General features: G+C 39.2%; 1 protein-coding gene across 7 annotated transcripts; it reads left to right on the forward strand.

Annotated features, from left to right (window-relative positions):
* The first annotated feature begins 258 nt into the window (after positions 1-258).
* On the forward strand, positions 259-23,975 carry ect2 (epithelial cell transforming 2). 7 transcript variants are annotated; one of them, XM_057361961.1, is made up of 27 exons: positions 259-537; positions 992-1,227; positions 1,394-1,473; positions 3,161-3,256; positions 4,318-4,500; positions 5,044-5,133; positions 5,226-5,336; positions 8,248-8,321; positions 8,995-9,125; positions 9,325-9,440; positions 9,701-9,763; positions 9,865-10,087; positions 10,379-10,525; positions 11,272-11,396; positions 12,618-12,737; positions 12,824-12,892; positions 13,007-13,117; positions 13,608-13,704; positions 14,256-14,337; positions 14,421-14,499; positions 15,473-15,592; positions 17,170-17,308; positions 17,579-17,733; positions 18,348-18,455; positions 18,630-18,770; positions 20,282-20,588; positions 23,115-23,975. In XM_057361961.1, the coding sequence occupies exons 2-26, from the start codon at positions 1,107-1,109 to the stop codon at positions 20,576-20,578; spliced, it is 3,078 nt and encodes a 1,025-aa protein (XP_057217944.1). In that variant the 5' UTR covers positions 259-537; positions 992-1,106; the 3' UTR covers positions 20,579-20,588; positions 23,115-23,975. The 7 variants fall into 7 exon arrangements, with proteins under 7 accessions (XP_057217944.1, XP_057217946.1, XP_057217945.1 ...); XM_057361963.1 differs by having other exon boundaries at positions 10,379-10,504; XM_057361962.1 differs by having other exon boundaries at positions 1,058-1,227.
* The last annotated feature ends 544 nt before the right edge of the window (positions 23,976-24,519 follow it).

Here is a 24,519-nt window from a genome sequence, read left to right on the forward strand (position 1 = left end):
GAAACATATTACTAAATACAAAACTCTTCTCTTAGTGTTAAAACAGAGATTACATTACAGAATTATCTTCACTGCGTCTTTTGTTTATTTAGTCATGAATGAATCATTTCTCTCATACATGTCATGACTGACTGCGCACAGCGCGAATTTACTGTTTGAACTCAAGAGCCAATCAGCAACGCCGCCACGGAACTTCCGCCGAGCTCTTCACTTTCAGCCAATCAACACTCACCTCTCATGTTTGCCTGCGTTTTTGAATTCCGAGAGCGAGTTGAACTGAGCCACCCATAACATCAACTCTACAATGGACCTAATATTTAAACTAAACTTATATTTGTAACTTAATCTTGCATCATTTTCATATTATAAACTTTGCGTGGCCTCGTAGCGCTGAATACGTTAGTTATATTAATAAATCGTTTGCCTAGCTTTGACTCGGCTGGTCCTGCAGCCAGCTGTAAGTTAACTTACTCTCGTTGTTTCTTCATTCATCAAAGCTTTATCCAGCTCGTATCTGGACTCTTTCAGCTTTCCACGGTAAGTTTTCATCATACTTCTGCCTTGAGCTGAATACACAGCTTTGATGGAGAGATTTTCTTTTGTTTAGAAGTTAGCTAGCCAGCCCTGTGCTAGCTCACGTCGTTGGAAGTGCATTGAACCTGATCTGTCACAACATTGTTCTCTTAAATCCTGACGTAATGTGATGTTTTATTCATCTAACGTTAACCTTTATATCCTACATTCTCACTCATATATTTGATCAAGTTTATATGCGTTTCATAGAAGAATGTTTTTTTGTGACATGCTCAACATTGCTTATTTAAAGGGGTTAACAGTCTGCAACGTCATATTGATATTGCAACCAGAATGATAATCTGAATATTTGATGCATTTGTACGGGTTAGGCAGTAATTCTCATAAACAGTTATGTAGATTTATACATGTCTATTGATTTATTCCTTGCTGTTTCTCTTTCCCATATCCCTCCTAGAAACTCGCCTGTTTGTCTCTTTATTTTTTCCGTCCTTGTTCACTGTATCCCTGCGGCCTCCTCCAGCTTTTGATATTCTGGACAGGATTGGGTCGCCACCCCTTGTCACAGTGCCATGGCTGACAGCAGCATAGTTACTTTGGGGACGGGCCGCAGCCTGCTGGTGGACTGCTCCGTATTCGACTCCCGGATGGCCGAGACCTCCAAGGAGCAATTTTTCATTGAGGAGTCGGAGGGTAAGTGAAGTGCCCTCCATCTCAATCAACCTTATACCGAGTGACATTTCTGTAGGGCTGACCGCTTTGCTGCAGAGGCGCACAAACATAACAGACATGGTTATTTTATCAAAGTCTTTTCCATAGAGATTCACCTTTGCCTGTGGTCTTTTAAACTCTCTTTCAGATGTTTTGCCCCGAGTTGAGACCAGGGTGGTGCTGGTGGGGGAGGCCGGCAATATCGCAGAACTTGAGAAAGCTTTAGAGGTAACGTTACTTTATTAAAGAGTAGCCACTCATTTTAATAAACAAGACCCAGTACGTGAAAACCAGGATGTAAAGTCTTAAAATCTAATTATGAGATTACGAGCATCAGTGTTGAATTAATTTCACTATAATTTCAATCTTCGAGATGGCATCGACTCAGTCGGTAATAAAGACATCAAGGTTACATTTTCGAAGAATGTTCTTTCCCTTTTTTAGGATGTTTTAATGCAAGTAAATGACAAAAAATGACGTTAGCTGGGTTTTCACAGGTGGGGTCACAAATGATGATGAGATGAGCTACACTAATAAAGTCATGAAATTAGTTATTTTATTGTCAATAAGCAAAATGCATTTTCTTCTGAAACACAGAAATGTTTAACATGTATCATGTATACATATCAAACAACCAACATGCATTTATTTTACAATATGATTATCTGGCATTTTTAATTTGTTGTAGTTGCTTGACTTGGAAAAGTCAAATAAGTTCTTTGCAAAATCTTTTTTTTATATATTAAATGCGCTTTATTCTAGCTGTTTTCAACTCTGAAATATTTAACTGGCTAAAAAGTGCTCTTTGTAAGCGCAGTCTTATTCAATATTCGCCAGCGACTGAAAAGTAACAGTTTATTGGTCAAAAAGTATGTGAAGCCTGTAAGGTGTAATTTTAAACTCTGATGCAATTCAAGTTTGGATGTTTGCTACAAGCAAATTGTACACTCCAGCCATCACTGTCTATAGTTAAAATGTTCAGATTCTTCTAATCTGATTCAAATCCACATTAAAGTGTTTGTTAACAGGAAGCAATTTTCTGTCGGCTTAAAGTTGCCATGAGCTTAGAACTGGTCAAGTTCAGTGCCTAGTATTTTTAGATCAATTGAAGATAAACATTAAATCCTTTTTGCCATATTTAGGAATTTTATTTTCAAATTGGCTCACTGCAGTGTTTCCTGTATTGCCGAAGTAAGATGGTAACACGTGACTGCAAAATGTTTCAGAATTACTTGCAAAGGTTTGTAGAAGTGATGCAGTGACACATTAGCTTTTTGTGTCTCTAGCTCAGCACAACATCAAGAGAAATGTAAGATGTGTCAGAAATGATTGGCCTGTTGGAAACCTGAACAAAAGCAGAATGTGACAAAGCCGCTTGCACTGCAGCTTTGAGGACAGTGACCTCTCTGATTTGGAGGTGCACCACGTAACCCCGGTAAACAGGCCGATCATCGACCTCAGCATTCTGCAGCTTGTGTGTGGAATGTAGAGGTCAGGAGCTGACAAACCAGATGTTACGAATGCTGCTTCATTCGCTCTGATGGTTGGGTTTGGAGGGAATGCGAGCGATTGCTCGGAACCTTAGGCTCGGAGGTTGATAGATGAGATTTGGATGTGTGTTGATACTGCACGAAAGTTTCCATTATGGAGGTGTTCCAGAAGCTGTCCGGTCCTCGCCCTTGACATGATGTGAGAAGACTTCAATGTAGCTCTTCGCTCGGTAATCTATTCTTCCTGCCCTTATGCTCAGACAGTTTGATCAGAGGCTTATTAACATAGCAGAACTTCCTCCTGGACTCCGCATGACATTTGTTTGAAGTTCTCATCTCAGTTCTGACAGGTCGTAAGGCCCTCCTGCCTGGGAAATTTATCAGTTTTGGGTTGCCAGGTTGATGTCAATTCTTCATTTTTACAGACCATCACAATAATGGAAGTCCCGGTGGTTAAGATTAAGGAAGGCCAGCCGGGCACCGAGGCGCGTGAGAAATTGATAAAATCTATAGTCAATATGGTACGTCTTGGGAACTGGAATCTTTGCATGCTTGAGGGCACCGGGGCATTTGCGGCATGATGTTTTGGGTGTGGCACTGTGATGTTTAATATCAAACTCACTCACGTGGTGGTCTGGACTAAGTTCTAACAGCGTGATCTAATTTGTGTTTGTGTCCTACAGGAGGTCTCTAATCAATTGAATTAAGAGTAATTAATTAAATCAATTATTTAGTCAGCTCTCATTTAATTTTGTCTTTAATTCTAATTTTTTTTAACTTTCAGGTGTGTCTTTAAGATAATCCTATAGTTATCAGAGATTTTTATTTTCATTGAGTTTACTCACAGAAAACATCATAATGGATGGTTCACACTAGACATATTCTTGCTTTTTATGTGCATTTCTTTTTGTTGTTAGTCTTTGTTCACAATACACATTTTAAAGGTATACTTCACCCAAAAATGAAAATTCTGTCGTCATTCCCATATTAGGAAAAATAATCAATTTTTATATTCTGTTGAACACTAAAGAAGATATTTTGAAGAATGTAGGAAGCAAACAGTTCTGGGGCACTTTTTACTACCATTGTATTTTTTCTACTATGGTAGACAATGGGGGGGGAATCAGTCTGGTTATAAGCATTCTTCCAGATATCTTTCTCTGTGTTCATAAGAACAAATACATTTACACAGATTTGGAACAACTCGAGGGTGAGGAAATAATGACAGAATTTTCATTTTTGGGCAAACTGTTCCTTTAAGACATGTCTTATTGAAATAGACCCCTGTAACTTAAGACCCCATTTTGTTGCAGTGGCCAGTTTTGAATTCAAGAACTTGTACAGTGTGAATTGCTTCTTACATGATGTTTGTATATGTTTCACAAACTACATGTCACAGATAACCCATCTCTTTAATTCCTTTCCAATCTCTTATGCTAAACAAGAAATCTCTTTGCATTTCTAAAATTCTGTGTCTTCAATAATCACAACCCAAGCATCGTATTGATTCATATTATTTGTACCACATATTGTGTCATTTTGTCTCATATGCACTGCACTTACGACTTCTGCTCTTCATCAGGGTATAAACACCACCTGTATCAAAACCGACAATGTCAAAGAATTTGGCGACGGGGAGAATTGCGAGTTCGAGAACGTGTTTGTGCTGAAAGACTTCCGGGCTCCAGAATACAGCTACTTGTACAAGAATGACAGCCGTATCCTGGGGCCTCCGGCGGTGATGTACTGCGCCAGCAAGGGAGAGGTGAGACCTAAAATAAAACAACACAAGCGCACAAAACCTTCTCGTAAGTTTATTTTCCCCCTTGAGGCGATAAAATAGTTTGATACCGCTATGGCACAATTCAGCACCTGCTTGCCATCGCGGGTCGAGCGAAGGCCTGTTGAAATAAAGTTGTTCTTCCAAGTGCAACGGGTTTGCGAGCAGGTTTATTGTGCCTGCAAAGCCTGAAAAATGTAGCTGGCTTATCTGAGCGTACACAGGAGTGTCTGCTTGACTCCCTCAGATATTCCAGAGCAAGATGAACACTTGACTTGCCAGCGATCGTGTGGGACGGAAAGATTAAGTTGGACACACACAAGAATACAGATACAGAGTACAACACTCCTGTGAGAAATGAGAGCTTGTCTTATTGTATTACATCTTGTAACTCGCTGCTTTGCAGCAGGAATGCAAACTTCAAATTGGTGTCTGTTTTTGTTTTGTTTTATTTGATCGATTTTAACAAGATTTTTTAAATTGAGATTTGATATTTACGAAACTGTCATTCACTATTTTTCTTCATAGCCTCTGCCGTTTTCCTCACGGCCTCTCTACTCTATGACCATGCTGAACTTATCTCTGTGCTTCACTGGTTTCCGTAAAAAAGAGGAAGTGGTGAGTTTGACACTTTAGCTCATCTCTGGTGTCGGATGAGTGGAAATTTCAAAGTCAGAAGATTTGCTCTCATTAAACGCGTGTTTCCTCAGGTTAACCTGGTCAATCTGGTCCATCACATGGGTGGCACAATCCGAAAAGACTTTGACAGCGCTAAAGTCACACACCTCATCGCCCATTCCACACACGGTGAAAAATACAGGGTCTGTATCCACCCATACACACACCAATTCAATTTTATTTATATAGTGCTTTTCACAATTTTCATTGTTGCAAAGCAGCTTTACATACATCATAATAAAAATAACACTAGGGGAAAAATTAAAGAGAATATACGGTATTAAGATACATGGTATACTGTATATAAGACTTTGATTTTTGTCGTGTAGTGAAGTGATTCATCAGAAACCGGATTTGAAGTTAAAACAAACAAGATTTTGTTCTTGTTCCTTATTGGTGGCTTTTACAATTGCCTCAACCCAAAATAAAAAATACTTAAATGTACTCACCCTCATGCCATCCCAGATGTATATGATACAAATGGTTGTAGTGTCAAATTTAGTTTTATCTTATTTTCTTTACTTTTTTTATTATTATATATTTTTTATTAAACTATTATTTTCATTTGAAATGTTTCGCTATTTGTGCTTGTGAAGCACTTTGAATTACATTTTATGTATGAAAAGTGCTATATAAATATATTAGGGCTGTCAATGTTAACGCATTAAAGCATGCAATTCATTTTTTTCAGATTAACAAGTAAATATTTAACGCAATTAATGCAGCATCCTTTGTCTAGCGCTACATTATATAATCATGCTCTTATTCATGTAAAGGCTTTTAAACCACTTAAATGCGATTTGAAACAGTCACGGGCTAAAGGCTGCGTCAGTGAATCTCTGTCAGAATCTGTCAGACAGCGCACTCTTTCGTGCTTGAATGAACAAAACCACACAAGATTATGCCAGAAAGTCAGTTTTGTCTAGCATTTTCGTAAGCACAGACTTCAACGTGTTAAATAAAATCTTAAATGAATGCAAAGAGTTGTGAAAATGGGAAAGGGCGTCAGATATGCATAGAGCGGCAGCTCTTAAATGGGCCGCATTCTTAAACCTGCTGCTGTGACTCCTGTCACTAATGTTAAACAAAAAACAAAAGAAAAGAGGAATTCAATGTGTTTTGTAGCTTTAATGAGAATTCTTCTGTATTTAATTTAGCATTAAAGACTGTAGTGTTTTAGAACTTCATTCAATTTCTGTATATTTCCTACCTGTTAGACATGATAGCTCTCAATTAAACTGTTGAATGGCTATAATTAATGTTAAAATTTTAAAAAAATCAATTTAATAGAGACATCAGTTGCAGTACTAATATCAGAATGTTGGCTTTCGTTCATAAAATGATGCTGTTGTTTCTACATTAATTTGGTGATTAAATGTGACATTATTAGAATGTAAAAGTATATTTAATAACATTAATGTTGTGTGCGATTAATCTCGATTTATCACAGAAAAAAATGTGTGATTTATCAGATTCATTTTTTTAATCGATTGACAGCACTAAAATAAATGTTTATTATTATTATTATTAATGTCAAATATGGTGGTGTTTTGATAACTTCAAATAGCATTGGTTGTCTTGTGTCTCATGACAAGTTGACGTACAGGTATGTGTGTTTCTTCACGGGACTCACAAGAACCAATTATGAGGTTGCTTGAGGTTATCTGCATGCCGCCATATTTAAATTTAGCACTTGGTTCTGCTTGTTTACGTTTTAATTTGGTTAAATATGATTCACATATTATTCATTTTCTCTCGCAAACATATTGTTTCACTTCAGAAGGCCAATCAGAGTGGTTTGCATTGCTTTAAAGATAAATGTGCTGTTTGGATCTTCATCATTTCGAGAACCATAAGAGACAAAATGACAAAATTTTAATATGAAATGATCTGTGATCAACTAAAGAAAGGAAGTCATATACATCCAGCGTGGCATGAGGGTAAATTGAGAATTTTCCAGTCCTCTAAATAAAAATCTGAAATTCTTGATGTCTATTTGTCCAGCGGTGTCCGTGTTCCTGACGGATCCTCAAACTTCAGGTGTGCTCTCTGTAACAGAGTCTCCTGTCCGATGTTGACATGTCAGGGATTTTCCTGCATAGAGAAATTGGAGGCGGCTGCCTCCGTCAAATGTCGTGCCGCCTCAGGCTCTCGCCCAAATAATGTCGGGTGTCTTCACAAGAAATGCTGCGGGCATTTAACAGACTGTCATTTGTAGCTGCAGTTGCGATATTACGCCACAGTGGACGCGCTGTTTCGTTATCAGCACACTGAGGCGCTAAAAACAGATGCAGAACAAGAGCCAGCCTGTGTTTCATGGCTGTTTGTTTTGCATCCAAGTACGTTTAATTTCTTGAAATTAATTAAATTAACATGACGCACATCATTGTAATGTCTTTAGCTGTGCAGTTGGATCGTTGAATCAGCGTATACTGTACACAGCGAGTTTGCCAGTATGAACGCACATTGCGTTCAGAACGACTAGCACACGAATGACTCATTTGAACAGATTCATTTAAACTATTGAACTTTTCAGTCACTAGCGAATATAAGAGATCATTGAATCATTTAAAGTGAACCACAGAGAATGCAAGATGTGAATGAGCTTTGCTCATTTAGAAAGACTGGTTAATTCAGTTGGCCATTATGTGCTGAAAAGTTAGTTGAAAATGATATAAAAACTTTATTTGATAAAAAAAAATTCTGTTTGGTTGAATAAAAGTAATGTTTTATATAACTTAATAATTGTAATTTTCATCTAATTTTATTAGAACTTTTAATGTCAAAGTCACTTTGGTTAATCCACTTAAAGGCCTACCTGTGTGTGCAAGATCGGGATGGCTCCGCCTCATTTTGAGCCAGGAAAAACCCTGCATGTGGTTGTTATTTTGGGAGGGTTTGATTAAAACAGTTCTCATGTAGCTCTTTTCACAGCAGGCTGAATCGGACTGAATCATTCATTAGCCTCACATGCATAATGCAACCACAGGGTTTGGTGAAGGTATCTTGCCTCCACATGCTATTCACTTTGTTCCTCTCTCTCTTTCGTTTTAGCTGGCGGTGTGCATGGGCACACCCATCCTCACCCCTGAGTGGATACGCACGGCTTGGGAGCACAGAAATGACATGTAAGATTGTGTGTGCGTGAGGAGAAAAAATACCCCTTGCGTCTATCCCCCCCCGACTGCGTGAGTGTAAAGGAGTAAAAACCGTGACTGATGAGGCCGGAAAGTCCACCCGCTGGTGCTCAAAGGGAACCAGCGCCTTCCATATTTGAAGCCCCACTCCCATTTTTCCCACCGCAATTGGGTTTTGACATTTTTCACACATGCATCAAACATTAAATCTGACCTTTCACATTAATAACATGCCACTCTTATGGTTAAAGGAAGAGGGATATTTTCGGAACCATGTGTTTGGAACCTCTCCCACCACATTCACATGTACACTCTTGATTGTGTACCGGGGTGTATTTGACTTATTTATATTATATTTATAGTTTTTATTAGCTTTATTTTATGATATTAGATTTTTATGTTCTTTTTTTAGTTTAATGCGTTTTACTGAGAGTATTTTGTTTATTTTATATAATTTAATATAAGTTCTATTTATTCTATTTATTAGTTATTTTTTTAGTGATTTTAGGGCCAATAAACTTATTTCACTTCATTGTTAAGGCAGCATTTCTAAATGTTATTTATTTTTTATTATAATATTTATATATATTTTATTTAATTAAGAGAAATGTTTAAATAGTGTCAGTGATCTATAATAATCCTGCTGCTGGTTTTTTGGTTTCAGCAATTTCCACGCAAGCAACGAGGATTTCCGCATCGAGTTCAAAGTTCCTCCATTCCAGGACTGTGTGCTGAGCTTTCTGGGTTTCTCAGAGGAGGATAAAACAAACATGGGGGAAAGGACACAGAAACATGGTACCAAAGTCTCACTTCAGCACTCGTTCATACTGTAAGGATGTAACGCTATTAAATGACACAAAACTAGTCTATTAACCAAAGCCTGTTCGTTCTAAGAGGCACCTATTTTGTTGACCCCAGGAAATAGTTCTTCTCTCACAAAGCATATGACCCTTTACCTCCGCTCAAGTCAAAATGTTTGGTTTGTTTTGTCCAGGCGGTCGGTTTCAGGCAGTGTGTGATGAAAGATGCACACACTTGGTTGTTGAAGAGAACTCCATTAAGGAATTGCCCTTTACCCCCTCGAAACGGCTGTATGTAGTAAAGCAGGAGGTATGAACTTGACTTACAGTTTCACAAACACTACGAGCTTCGTGCGGGCCGTAATAAGTGTATAAAAATACACACTGGTCCTGCTGGGCTGTTATTATATGTTGAGTTCTGCTGTTAGGCCTTTTCTTGTTATCTAGTATTTTTCAAAGAGTGACTTTTTTGGCACAGTTGTGGTCATATGCATCAGTATTTTTTAATGAAGTTTCAGTGATTATGTAAATTTATGAATCTCTCTCGTTCTCTTCTGTCTTATTGTGCAGTGGTTTTGGGGAAGCATACAGATGGACGCCCGTGCCGGGGAATCAATGTACTCTTATGAAAAGGTAAGATGCATCATTTGCATTATTTTTTTTTAACGGAACCGTCATGAACATTTTGTTGGGGAGCCCTACTAAAAACAATTCACTTCTTGTGTTTTTCTAAGCCGGAGAGCCCTGCGATGAAAAAAGCCGTATCTCTGCTATCTCTCACGACGCCCAACAGTGGCAGGAAGCGTCGGCGTCTCCGAGAAACATTGGCTCAACTCACTAAAGAAACCGAGATTTCCCCTTTCCCCCCACGCAAGAGACCGTCAGCAGAACATTCCCTCTCCATGGGCTCCCTGCTGGACATTTCCAACACACCTGACACCTGCAAATCCAGTGGAGGTGAAATGAACGCTCTTGCATGTCATGTGATTCAGGCAACCAATTAACACCATGCAGGGTGATTTAATGAACACAGAAGCGACCAGTTTGGTCACTACGTAGGCAGCAACTCTACACTCCACATAATCCACAAAACCAAATATAAAAGTCCGTGGCAGTATATGTTTGTAGATGATTGCTGGAGAGTATATCTCACAAAGCTCTGATCTCAGGGATCCACGTTGACTTCATACAGAACCTGAAGAGCAGTCAGGGTTGGTTTTAGGTGAGTGAGGCCGTTGTCTTTTACAGAACGCAGGTACAGGAGAAGAAGCAGCAGTAGGAGTAGGAGGAGGAGGAGGAGTGTGAGGAAGAGTAGAGCAGAGGATGCACTGCAGCTCACCAGCACTCCTGTGTGCGGACTGGAACACCAGACAGGTGACATCCATACGACTTCAGGCATGAGATTAATTTTAATATCAATCTGAAGTTCTTTAACCTGTTATTTGTTGATAGGTTTAAAGAATGTTAAAAGTTTTACATTTTAACAGTCTATTAGGTCAGGTTACTTTATTTGTACCTGTAGGTAGATTTGGTTCACAGTGGATGAGTTCATCTTGGCACGCTTTACATAAACACAGAGAGTGAGCATCTTAGTAATTGTGATAAAAGTAATTTCCATCATCACCGAATCCACAAATAAATTAGAAAAAAGAAAAACAACCAATCCCTATCTTGACATTTTTATGTCAAGTCTTTACCTATGATGATTGAAAGAGATAGTTTGTCCAAAAATTTAAATTCTTCATCATTTACTCACCCTCTTGTCATGACTTTCTTTCTTCTGCAGAACACAAAATAAGATATTTTGAAGAAAGTTGGTAATCGAAAATGACGGTACCCATTCACTTCTATTGCACGGGCACAAAATCAATGCAAGTCAATGGGAACCACTGTTGCTTAGTTACCGACATTCTTCCAAATATCTTATGTGTTGTGCGGAATAAAGTCATACAGGTTTGAAATGACAAGAGGGTGAGTAAATGGTGACAGACTTTTCATTTTTGGGTGAACTATCCCTTTAATATAAAATGCTTCCTCTTAAACAAGGAATCGAATCAGAAAATGTGGTAAAGCATATGTGACAATGCGAAGTATCAGTGTGTGATTTTTAGTTCACTTCTGTTTCAACTGGTCTTTCTCAGAGAATATAAAACCTCCCAAGAGCTCAACCCCTTCCCTGCCCAAGCAGTCAGCACGATGGCAAGTCTCCAAAGAGCTCTACCAAACCGAGAGCAACTACGTTGATATCCTGGCCACGGTCCTGCAGGTTTGTGTTCAGTGTGTGTTTTTCATGCTCTCTTTACCACGCACACGCACACAAAGTATCTGGCTCAGGCCTTATCGTCCTAAACCAGTGCCTCTGACCAGTAGGAAGACAGTAAATTAGATTTGGACACCAGTACCATGGACATTTGAGCTCTGCATGTAGAGCTCATACAAACACACACAGTCCTTTGACTGCACAGATGGTAAATGCCACAATCAGAACCCAACAAATTTCACTGAATAGTGGAGTCAGATCAGTTCATCAGCCAGCGCGGCACAGCCTGACCTTTCCGTTTCGCTCCGTTGGCTCTTTATGAAGTTTGTTGAGGAGCTGTCAAGCAGAGGTCTGGCCAGGACTGACTTTTCGGTCCCGCTTGTGCGAGTCTCATTCCACGCCCGCCCACTCCTGCCAAATTTTACGTCCATCCACTTTCTCTAAAAAATGTCAAGAAAAAGTCAAAAATGGCATGGAGATGATGCCTTTATTGTAGGCGTCTTTTGAAAATTCGGTCATCTTTTACTCACCTTCTTGACATTTCAAACCTGTGTGACTGTCTTTCTTCTGCAGAACACAGAAGAAGATAATTTGAAGAATGTTGGTAACCAAAAATTCACTTCTGTTGTGTGAATGCAAAAACTTGTATGAATGAAAACGGTTCTAAAAAAAATCTCTTCTTTTGTGTTCTACAGAAGAAAGAAAGTCATACAAGTTTAAAATGTCAAGGGGATGAGTAAATGATGACAGAATTTTCATTTTGGGGTGAACTACTCCTTTAAGCCTGAGAGCAGTAATAGACGTTCTGTTGTGGTCAGTCAGTCTAAACTACATTTTCAATGAATCGATTCTGCTATTCATTCCTGTCATCACTTTCAACATTTTAATAATATGAAAAAGCCACACAGAGACTTGAGTGAACATTTTGTATTAAAAATAGATGTTTATGTATTTTAACCGGTGCATGCAATTGTTATTTAATCAAAACGTTGAAACTTTTAGATGTTTGGAACCAGTTGTGTTAACTTTTTTTAATAAACCTGACGTCAGTGCAGACCTATGTTTCTTTAAAAGCCAAAAAAGATCTTGCAAGCTCTACTAGAAGTATTCTCTGTAATGCTGAGAAGAATGCAGACCTCTCCAGTCATGTCCTGCTCCATTAGAGAGCGTCTTCGCCGTCCATCCCGACTCAGCGAGCCGCTTTCCTTTGTTCATCTCTTCTTTCAGCTCTTCAAATACCCGCTGGAGAAAGAAGGGCAGGTGGGCGGCCCGATCCTGGCTCAGGAGGAGTTCAAGACCATCTTTGGCAGTATTCCAGACATCTATGAAGTGCACACCAGAATAAAGGTGGGCATTAACCTCTCCAGAACTCTGAGTAAAGGCTGAACAATGACCGAGGGGAAGGTGTTTGACTGATGAATGTGCTTTGACAGGCGGATCTGGAGCGGTTGGTGATGAACTGGTCTGAAGAGAAGAGCGTCGGAGACATTATCCTGAAATATGTGAGCGTGATGAAGCTTTGAACTCGACTCCTCCAGCACGGAGCTCATATCACAGTCAAAGGCATCTCAATGGCAGCTTTGTGATCTCTCTTTCTTTCTTAAACTCTCCCTCAGTCTAAAGAGCTGGTGAAGGCATACCCGCCGTTTGTCAACTTCTTTGAGATGAGCAAAGAGACCATAGTGAGATGTGAGAGGCAGAAGCCGAGGTTTCACGCGTTCCTGAAGGTACTGTCATGTGCTGTTAGCGTGTTTGACAGCTTCTGTGTCGGTGAGAGACCCGCGTATATGCCAGGACAATTATTTACCTGACGTTTAGCCGTTTTCTTTTGCAATGGACGTTCTTGATTCAATACAGATTTTGGCAGGCTTTCAACGTTCACAAAGTACTTGTGTCTTGTTCCTCAGCTTGTCACATTTTGGCTAATATACTTACGGTGGGATACAATGCATTGCCCTGTAGATTTCTTTTCCTTGTAGTTTAAGTGTGTTGCACCTAAAACGTTTCTTCAGGTTTATCGACATATATTGTGCCCTGTGGCTAGGTCTGAACTCATTTTCAGTTTCCAGATATTGAGTAAATATTGTGTAAGGCTATATACAAGCATTGTGTTGCCAAGCGTCATTTTGCATATTGACATCTTGCTATTGATCAGCCGTTCTTTGTATGCTTGTGTTCAATGAAGGCCTTTGTGTTTGTGTTATAATTTGTTGACAGATTAATCAGGCTAAACCCGAATGTGGCCGGCAGACCCTCGTCGAGCTTTTGATCCGTCCTGTCCAGAGACTGCCGAGTGTGGCTCTCTTGCTAAATGGTAACACATTTAAATTGTGGAATGCTCTATTGGCTTGTGTCGTTTTAAGTTAATATGCTGTATTTTATATATCTTTAAGTGATAACAAAAATAAAAATCCTTTCATCATTTATTCACCCTCATGTCATTCCTGTATATGACCTTTTCTTCTGTGGAACACAAAAGAAGATATTTTGAGAAATGTCTCGATGGTTTTGTGTCCGTACAGTGGGAGTCAATGAGTGGCAATGTTGTTTGGTTACCAACGTTCCTCAAAATATCTTCTTTTGTGTTCTGCAGCAGAACGAAAGTCTTACTGGTTTGAAATGACATGAATAAATGTTCCTTTTTGGGTGAACTGTCACTTTCCGTATGTCTGTTCAGTAGCAGGTTTATAACATTTCACTTCTGTTGACAGTGAAACGTTTGACAGGCTTTTCGTCTTTCTAAAGTTTTGTCTGTGTCAACTGTAAGATGAACTGTAATTGGTCTGGACTTGCGAATGTTGTTGAATGATGTGTGCGCGCTGTGACAAAACAAGACAAGATTCAGAATGGATTTGTTCTTTTCAGATATAAGGAAACACACATCAGATGACAACCCAGATAAAGTGACCCTGGAAAAGGCCATCGAGTCTCTCAAGGAAGTCATGACGTGAGTCCAGCGATAAAAGTTCAGTCCTTTAATAGAATTCGCAGTCTGTTTTGTCTGAGGTTTCTCTTTTGAAATCTTCACAGGCACATAAATGAGGACAAGAGGAAAACAGAAGGACAGAAGCAGATCTTTGATGTTGTTTATGAAGTGGACGGCTGCCCTGTGAGTAAAAAACACTCATTAGAAATGTCACGTGTTACATTAACACTCACATCTCTGTCAAGTTAAAGGAACAGTTCACCCAAAAATAAAAATTCTGTCATCATTTACTCACCCTCAAATCTGTATAAATGTCTCTGTTCGGATGAACTCTGAGAAAGATATTTGGAAGAATGCTTGTAACCAAACAGTTTTTGGACTCCACTGACTACCATAGTAGGAAAAATTACTTTATAATTTCTGTGTTCTGTTTAACACAAAAGAAGATATTTTGAAGAATGTAGGACAGCAGTTCTGGGGCACTTTTGACTACCATTGTCATTTTTCCTACTATGGTAGTCAATGGTGGCCAAGAACTGTTTGGTTACAAGCATTCGTCCAAGTATCTTTCTCAGTGTTCAACTCTTCAAACAAAGACATTTATTCAGGTTTGGAACAACTAGAGAGTGAGTAATTCATGACAGAATTTTCATTTTGGGGTGAACTGTACTTTTAAAGGAACAGCTCTGCAAAAATAAAAAATGTCATTCTTTATTCATGCTCATTCTCAACGCCTATATGCCCCTATTTCTGGACTGAGACATAAATATGCTACATTTTTGTCAAATCTGAAACGTTCCCTCACTCGATCACTCGAACAGATCAGAGTGAATGAGCTCATGTGGTCTTCTGTCAGGCTCAGCATTGAACATCTGCGTCCAGAAATGGGGCTGCCAAAGCTGTGTAATCCTCCTCCGATGGGAGTGCTGTTCCTGGATCAGTTTGCTTCTGGTAATCAAACCAGAATGGAGTCTGATCCAGGAACAGCACTTTCAGGTCTTCTCTGAGGGCATCTTGTAGGCTCAGAGACAGGAAATACAGCATGTAGACTCGAGCACGATTACACCCGACTGACCCCTCACCGGTCATTCATTCATGTACAGTCAGCTTGTTAATGGATTGTGAGGGTGGAAACTGATCTGTGTGTGTGTTTCAGGCCAATCTGTTGTCGTCGCACCGCAGTCTGGTTCACAGGGTGGAGACCATCGCTCTTGGAGACAAACCCTGTGACAGGGGAGAACACGTCACACTCTTCCTCTTTAATGACTGTTTGGAGGTAAAGCGGCATCTTTGTAATATGTAATATGTTTTGAAGATGTTTCTGGAAATATTTTATTTTAATTGATGGAAATTCTCAATTGGGTTCAAAAACAGCCACAAAATCTGTTAATTTTTAGTCAGGTTAAGTCTAAAGTGTGTTAAATAGTATGATAAATAGTACACATTCATGGTGTTAGGAAAACTGACTTTGTATATGGGCCATTCTACAGAAATGGTGCAAAATCAGAGTTGGAAACATCTTGAAAAAAATGTGTTTTTTTCCCAGAATTTTTTTATGTATGCAGCAAATTGTATAATATCAAAGGTACATTTCTAGTAATTGTGCAGTTAACTTTCATATTGTAATTTCAGAAAATTTTGGGATATTCTTCCACTCCCCAAATGTTGTCACTACCGAAACACAAGAATATATCATTTAATAAGAATGATTATGTTTACATATTAAGATTTTGTTTAAATCTACTTTTGAAATATATTTTTTGCTATTTAAAAAAAAAAGGTTTTCACATGTAAATCAATAACAGTTACAATTTTAACAATATTTCAAGTGTAATTTATGAGTTTATTAGCATTTTGAATCTAATCTTTCTTTGTAAAAGGCATAAAATTGATCATACTGATTTCAAAGTTAAGGATTCATTAGTTTATTTATACATTGAACCAAACACTATAATAACATCTTAGTTGATAATTTAATATACTTTATTTTTGACAAAACATCATGTTTCTGTCGTGACACACACATTTTCAGTAGTGATGGTAATGTTTTGGTAGTGATCACAATATTTAATTTGCACAGCTGAAACAGACTTTCAACATTTTATGTTAATACAAATAACTGTGTTGCACTTGCGCATCTGTATGAATTCTGTAGAATGGCCCATATAAGAAAACAAAATACAACACACTTTTTAATTCAATCAAAGCTTAATTATTGAGAATTTCATGTTTTTATGATGGTTTCATTTTTAAAAACAAGGATTATGCGTATACGTCAGCCGTTATGTAAGCAATAATGTACGATAGTTGTGTCTGTGTATTACGCCGCAAAAGGACAAAGTATTTTAAGCTAATCCACGTTAGCTTTAATTTCCTCAGACTCCTCAATTACCTTACTTTATTTTTGTCCCAAAATCACAGCAACCTCTCACACTGTTTGTTCAGTTCACATGCACTGGTACTGTTGAAGAAAAAATGTGAATATTTATGCCTGTGCGATCTACGCTTGCTGACTCGACTCCTCCGGTCTGTTTCCCCAATTAGAGAAGGGATGCGTTTAAGCACTTTGAAAAGGTTTACTCGTGTTTGCGCCGGCACACGGCCTATGGTCTTCTTCACCCACTGCAGGGTATGGCCTAGTAATGAGTCCAGGGAAAAGGGAAGCCTCTAGTGATCAATTATTCATTTTAGAAGGTCCTCCGTATGCATGTCGCCCCGTCTCCGCATTGCACATTTTCGGATCTAACGTACCTGAAGGGGCTCCCCACCGTTCTGCTATCAGACAATGTTACATTCTTGCACTATGAAGGAACTTTAATGTGTTTGTTTTTCTTTCTTTCTCTTGGTATTCAGATTGCCAGGAAGAGGCACAAAGTGATAACCACGTTCAGGAGTCCGTTGGGTCAGACGCGGCCGCCCGCCCAGCTTAAACACATAGCCCTGATGCCACTGTCCCAGATCAGGAGAGTCCTTGACATCCAGGACTCTGAGGGTGAGAGCAGAAAGACCACCTATTGTAGTCGTGCTTGTTTTATTTTTCTGCATTCTCAGTCTCAGCACTTTGAGAGAGTCCTCCCCCTCTGGTCTTGGTCATCCTATCCTTTTATCAAAAGTGATTTACATTACTTTGAAAGTATTTGATCAGCATCCGTGTTCCTGGGAATTGAACCCACAACCTTGTCGTAGCAAGCATGATGTTCTAGTTAAGTCCCAGGAACATTTTGTTAACCCCAGACTGTGTGTGTGCGTTCTCTCATCCCAGAGTGTCAGAACGCCTTCGCCCTTGTGGTACGTCCTCCTACGGAACAGGAGAACTTGTTATTCAGCTTCCAACTAATGGCCGAAGACACCGTCAAATCTGCCTGGCTCAAGACACTGTGCCGTCAAGTGGCCAACACGATCTGCCGAGCTGATGCGGTACGCGCACACACACACATAGACAGAAACACAGTCACTTCCTCCTCAGATCGTCCCCCTCGGGCCTGAAACCGAACTCAATTATTTATTTTATTAGCTCGGCTTTCTTTTTATTGTGGCTATAAATTAGAAGGTTTGTGTGGGCCTTTTGCTGTTGGCTAATCCTATTAGCCGCTCCTGTGTGGTTTAAACCGGAAGGCAGATTAATGTAATTAGGAGAGGAATTGTACTTGAACTTTACACTTCAGACGCAGACATCTTTATCTTGGTGCCGCAGAACCACGGGTCACTCTCACGGACCGGCCCGGCCCTGCCAACACGGCACATGTAATTGGCCCGGGCAGACAGATGTATGTATTTCCCTTTATAATTCAACAAGCCGGCTTGAACCCTGCAGGCTAAATGCTGTTTGGCCCTGCCTGCAGTTCTCTGGCCGTCCATGAGGTGGGGACGTATGCACACGTGGCCCACGGAAAAGGGGCACGCATCCACGTTTGCTCCTGTGAATATCAAGAGGGGCAGCTGTTTGGAAGGCCGAACGGCGAGGCTACTCTTTGCATTTTGACAGGCCAGCAGGATCGCCGTGTATTTATTTAATTTTACGTCTTAAACAGGAAGATCTCATTCAGAGCGCCGATCCTGAATCCGTCCAAGTGAACACGAAGGACATGGACAGCACGCTGAGCCGAGCATCCCGGGCCATCAAAAAGACATCAAAGAAGGTAGAACTGTTGAGAATGATGCGTCGGGCATGCAAATTCACTTCGCATGGTATAACGTCTAGTACTCCAGAATGAGAAGTAGTGTGTTTGTGGATTCGAAGCCTGTTTTTCTGTTGGATCTTATGACATGCTAGGAAAGAATACGGAGTGTAAAGGGTTGTGTTTGTGTTTCAGGTCACTAGAGCTTTCTCCTTCACTAAGACCCCTAAGCGCGTGCTTCAGAGGGCGTTTATGGCCAATGGTACCCCAGATGAGAAGAGTCCTGGCCTGGATGCCGGTCACATGGGACGAATGGGAAGCAGCTCCACATTGGCTGTGAGTCTCTGTCTCTCTCGCTGTCTCTCTTTTTCTGACTCGCCTATTCACTCTGCTTTATGCTCAATTCTGAAATCACAACACTTTGTCTTTAGCCTTCCTTTAGGACTTGCTGTGAACTTTAAGCAAAAAAATTGGGAGATTAAAAAAAAAAAAAATCGGCACATTTCATCTCTTTCACACTGAAGTGAAAGACACAATCTTACTAACGCTGTGTCTTAACCAGAAAGCTACAAGCGTTATTTAAGCATTACACATCCGTTCCATCATTTTTGTCCTAACTTTGACCGTGATAAGCAACAGTTTTTTGGGGGGCGTTTTGTGTTTCTTTTGCGTTATGTTTAGTGTCCCCGCTAAATTTTCTTTTTGCATTATCTGCTATCTGCTGATAGTTTAAAAATATCAGGGTCGATATATCCTGTTATTCAAAAGGGGACAGGGAAATGCAAAGAATGTGTGCTCTCTATATAGAAAATGTTGAGAAACATTACCAATTTGATGTTCAATATTAATTATTCGTCATTATATGAATGAGTAATATTCAATATTAATTTAATATTCAGAATCATTATTGGCAGATATATCTCGGAATAATCAGCTACCGGTATCGGTGGAGAAACTTAGTATCAGTGCATCTCTAATATATATTTAATTTTCTACCCACTGTCATATTACTAGAAATGTAATGTAATATACCTTTATAATAATCATTTGTGTTAGCATATCTTTGTAGATTTGTTTATATGGCTTTTAAATGAAAGTCCAATTTTTATCCGGTTACATTTCAGTAATGTTGCTTGTTTAATCTCGTTTTAAAATGCTTTTCATGCTATTCGATTTAAGGCATTTTAACTCTTAAAGGGATAGTTCAACCAAAAATCATTTATTTACTCACCATCAGGTTGTTCCAAACCTGTAGAAATGTCTTTATTCTGCTGAACACAAAAGAAGATATTTGGAAGAATGTCAGTAACCACACAGATCTCATCCCCCGTTGACTCCCATAGTATTTATTGTCCCTACTATGGCAGTGAATGGAGGATGAGATCTGTTTGGCCACTGACATTCTTCCAAATATCTTTTGTGTTCAGCAGAATAAAGACATTTCTACGGGCTTGGAACAACCTGAGGGTGAGTAAATGATGACAGAATTTTCATTTTTGAGTGAACTGTCCCTTTAACCTGCAGCGGTTGTTCATACTTCCATCATTCACTCATTCCCTCCCTCCGCAGTTTTTCCTTTGGCATCATGGGTGGTGTCTCTCTGTCCTCTCCCCTTTCAAAAAGAGATATTTTGACCTTTTTCATTAAAGTGATTCATGCACTGCTAAATATTTGAGAAATCCCTGCCTCTGCAACCAGGTCACACTCAAATTTTTCACTTCCGATTTCAATTTCAAAGTGAGTGATTGTGAGGCTGAAGCACTTTTCTGCGTGATGCACGGACAGATGAGGTTAATGCGCTCATCTCTCTCACTCTCAATCTCTCTCTTTCTTCTGTGCGAGTGTAGATGTCTCGTTCTGCCTCTACGTTCAGTCTGACCGGCTCTATTAAAAGTGCAGTGGTTCAGCGGTCAAACTCTCTGGATCATGCCCCGCGGCTCCGAGTCCCTGTGTGTGTCCGTACACCTTGTAGTCCAGAGAGGGCTTGTGAACCAGCCCCTCCCGAGACCCTGCCCAGACCGTCCATCCTCTCGCTCCCGGCACCCGAGCCCATAGCTCAGCCGGGGGATGGCAGGGAGCTGCTGGCACCCCCGCAGCCTCGACGCAGGTTCCCCGGCCCCCCGCGGAGGGAGACCCTACTGTAGGACTTTAAAAGTGAGCATCGCAGTTTTGTCACTTTGACTCACTGTGACTTACTAACTTGAATCTGGGGATGGTGTCCGACTAACTCACTACCTCACGGCTGGGCTATGGTGGCACTCATTTTTTATTATGGATGATCAGGGATGGGGTTAAAGGGATAATTCACAGAAAAATGACAATTCTTTCAGTTGAATAAATAAGTTACTTATAGACAACTTGTATATGTTTTTACCAGTCCCCATTCACTTTCATTATATTCAAATGACAATTGCATGCTTTCTGCTAAATCATTTTTTTGTCTTAAAAAATGATAGAGGTGAACGTTTTCTTTAACACAGATCTCTGATCATTTATGAACGGTGGCGTGTGAAGGATGGTGTTAGATCTTAGATCCGATCCGATCTCGGATGATTTTATAGTCCCAGAGTTCTCTATATAATGAAGATGTGGTTTCTCAAATAAAGACGTAATTGGTACTCTGCCGCGATGGAGGAAGGGCATGCTGTGGTTTTTTCCATAAATCTTGTATTTTTACTGTGATGCTCTTACGAGATCACGATGGCATGATGTATGAGCGTGAAAGCTGTAAAGTGGTTGATGACGGTGATATAATCTCCTCCCCCTTCTAATTTGATCCCGTAAAACGGCATCTGTACACTGGAGTGTGTGTGTGTTGTAGAGGGTTTTAATGTTTAGTTTAGCCCATTCAAGGCAATTCATCAAATAACCTCTTTTCCACATTTGCCATTGGCCACTTTTATTGATTCCGAGGCCTCCGATGGCAGTGCAAGGCTACTTTAATTCTTATTAAGCAATGCTTAGTAATAGGATTATGCTTGTGTGTTTGTGTGTGTGTGAGAGAGAGAAGGGGAGAGATACAGAAGCCATAGTGGTTGTTACATCTGTGGGCACATTAAAAGTAAAGCAGACTAAATTGAATCTGCAGTTTGCTAACATCTTTTTCACCTTCACCATCTTTGTTTAGAGGGAAGAATACGGTGTTGTCCGCACAGTGTAGGTGTTCCTTTGTGTGCTGGTGTTGGTTGTAAAGGTTAAACACTTACCTAAGGTTGACTTTGTGCTTTTTTTCCAGCATGATCTTAAATTTTAAGGCCAATATTATCATGAATTTTGATTTTTTTTACATGTTAATTACAGGCACCTGCGAGCAGACGTGCATTTTCAAAAAAAGCGCATGAACATTTTAAAAAGACAGAAAATGTCAAAATTAAACACTGGGTTTGATGCCTACCCTCGATCCATAGAAATGAGCTTGGATTAATAAAAGGGGTTTTGCTGCTAGTTCACTTACTCGAAGTCCCAATTTGACCTGTAATAAATGAAAGTGATATTGACGATTTTACAGAAATTTTAGTTGTAGCATATTTATTCTGAATTAAAGGGATAGTTCCCCCAAAAATGAAAATTCTGTCATAAATTATTTGCCCTCTTATGATTTCAATCCTGATACATTTCTTTGGTCGGCTAAAAACAAAGGCATATATTTTCAAGAATGTCAGTAACCAAACAGTTCTCGTCCCCTAATGACTCCCATAGTATTTATTTTCCCTACTATGGCAGTGAATGGGGGATGAGATCTGTTTGGTTACTGACATTCTTCAAATGTCTTACTCAAATATCTTCCTTTGTGTTTAGCAGAGCAAAGATAGTTTGCAAAGATTGAATCATGAACACTGCATGATGTAAAAAGTGTGGATCGATCCAGATGACATTTTGTTTTTGAATAAGTAATCTTTTGTTGTGCATCAGTTTACAGTAAAAGATCCAAATTCATTACAAATATATATATTAATAATATCAATGTCCTTCCGAAACCTTGCATGTCAAAATTTGCAGTTTTTCAGGAAATGGAGAAAACACTGTACGTTTAAAATGATTAAATACTGTGTTGTCAAAGTTGACACCCTTCTTTAATACTTTTTATTGGTTACATATTTGCAAAACCCAGTGACAAACATAAAGATAATAAAAGTGATTCATGGAGAAAAAAAATTACAAAATGTGGAGATACAAGGTTTCAGAGGCACAGCAGCAATATATGTTTAGTTGACAAATAAACTGCACAAGTGTCCCATGGTCCCAAAAAACAAAAAAGATAAATCTCTCGTGCTAATTTATATTATAAACACAAATAATATAAAATAATATATTGTTAACAGTTTGTTTTCAAAATGTTTGGTGTTACCCCATATGACACATGTACAGTATATTGTCAACTATGCATATTCCATTTTGTGTTAAACTCTCAGTAAAACTATATTGTAGTGATATATTTTTGGTCACCACCCCTTCCTGGACTCTAGCATGAAGACATTTTAACCAACACTTCAACTTTGCAACAGGTCTTAAATAAACTCTTCTTTATGTATATAGTAATACACATAGATTAACACATCTTTTTACTGCAAAAATGACATATTCCTTGAGTCTTACACTACTAAACTTTAATTGAAATAACCAGGAACAGCCCTAAATCTCTTTTCATCACTTTATATTGTCTTCTGTTTTGTTTTGCAGGCGGTTCATTCCCCGTCCATGATCAACCTCTCTGCGTTTGAGAGGAAGTACCACACCTTCAGCCGATCCACAACTCACCTGTTCTAAATTCTTGTGTAGATCTAGTTCTCTCCAGTATTACAAATCACCTTCTACACAATGGTACAATATCTGCCTCCCCAGGTTTCATTTTCAGGTTCAGAAGTTCTCTGCAACCCACTGAATGAAGGATGTCATTGTCTGAGCACATTTAAAGAACAGATAAAGATACAATAATAACTGACTTTTATTAGAGGGGTAGACTTTTTCACTCGGTTATTAACCACTTAAAGTATTTCTTGAACTTTTATCCATTAGGGCCTTAATCTAAAGTAATCTAGTTTCCAGCTTTTATAAAGCTATAGATATCCGTACTTTAAATTTAAGTGACAAATGCATAGAGCTGCCATAGCATGGGCGGGTTTATAACACGGCCTTGCACGATTGCATACTTTTTAGAAGTGAGTTTTAATGTTGATTCATGGGTGTCGGTTTTTTTAAAATGCAATAGAGTCTCGCATGCAGGTCGGCGTATTTATTTAATCACAAGAATTTATGAGTAGTTTATATAAATCCTGTAGCTCTTCTTTCTATCTGTATTTATGTGTAAATATTTTTCTTTGTGATTTGTGTCACTAATATTTGTTCGTCCTGGTTTGGTTGTACCTTTGTAGTCTCTGCACTTGTGTCAACAAACACTTGTTCATGTATAAAGCAAGTTTCACTTCTGTTTTGTTCAGGATTGACATAAGCGCTTCCGTAAACGGAGTGGGCTGGTTTTATGTTCTTGGTCTGACTACTTTTAAAGATGACTTCATTTATTCTTTATCAATAAAAGAAGCAAAAGCCTTCATCGTCTACTGGTCCGTTTGTTTGAAACTTCGGTGACAGGAAAAAATCAAACATCCAAGACTGGAACACAAAAGTGATGGTCATGGGCGCTGTTTCTCTACAAGTGTTTCTGAAAATAACATCAGCATGTGAACAAACGACAAAGCTTGAAACTTGGATCGCATTCAAACCAATCAATAGAAACGATAGCAATGTTCAGAACATTTGGATCTGGCCCCAGATTGTCTGAAAGCTGTTGTGGGGGTGATATGTGTCACGTCTGAAAGCCTCTGTGCCGTTTAAACACATCATTTGACTTGAAGACAGCAGCTTTGCATATGTATATGTGATGCGAACCCAGCAGCTGTTTCCCAAAAGAGCTTGTGCCACCACATAAAGAACCTCGTGTGTTAAACAATACGCTTTTGTGAACGACACGTTTGGGTCTATTTACAAATAGGCTCATTAGAAGGCCGTGTACCTTTTGGTGTACCATTGACTTGTTTACAACCCTTCAAAAAATGAATTGAGGGGCTTAGTTGTGTCCAATCTTAAG

Source organism: Triplophysa rosa, linkage group LG20 (genome assembly GCF_024868665.1).
Source record: "Triplophysa rosa linkage group LG20, Trosa_1v2, whole genome shotgun sequence".
Lineage (NCBI taxonomy): Eukaryota > Metazoa > Chordata > Actinopteri > Cypriniformes > Nemacheilidae > Triplophysa > Triplophysa rosa.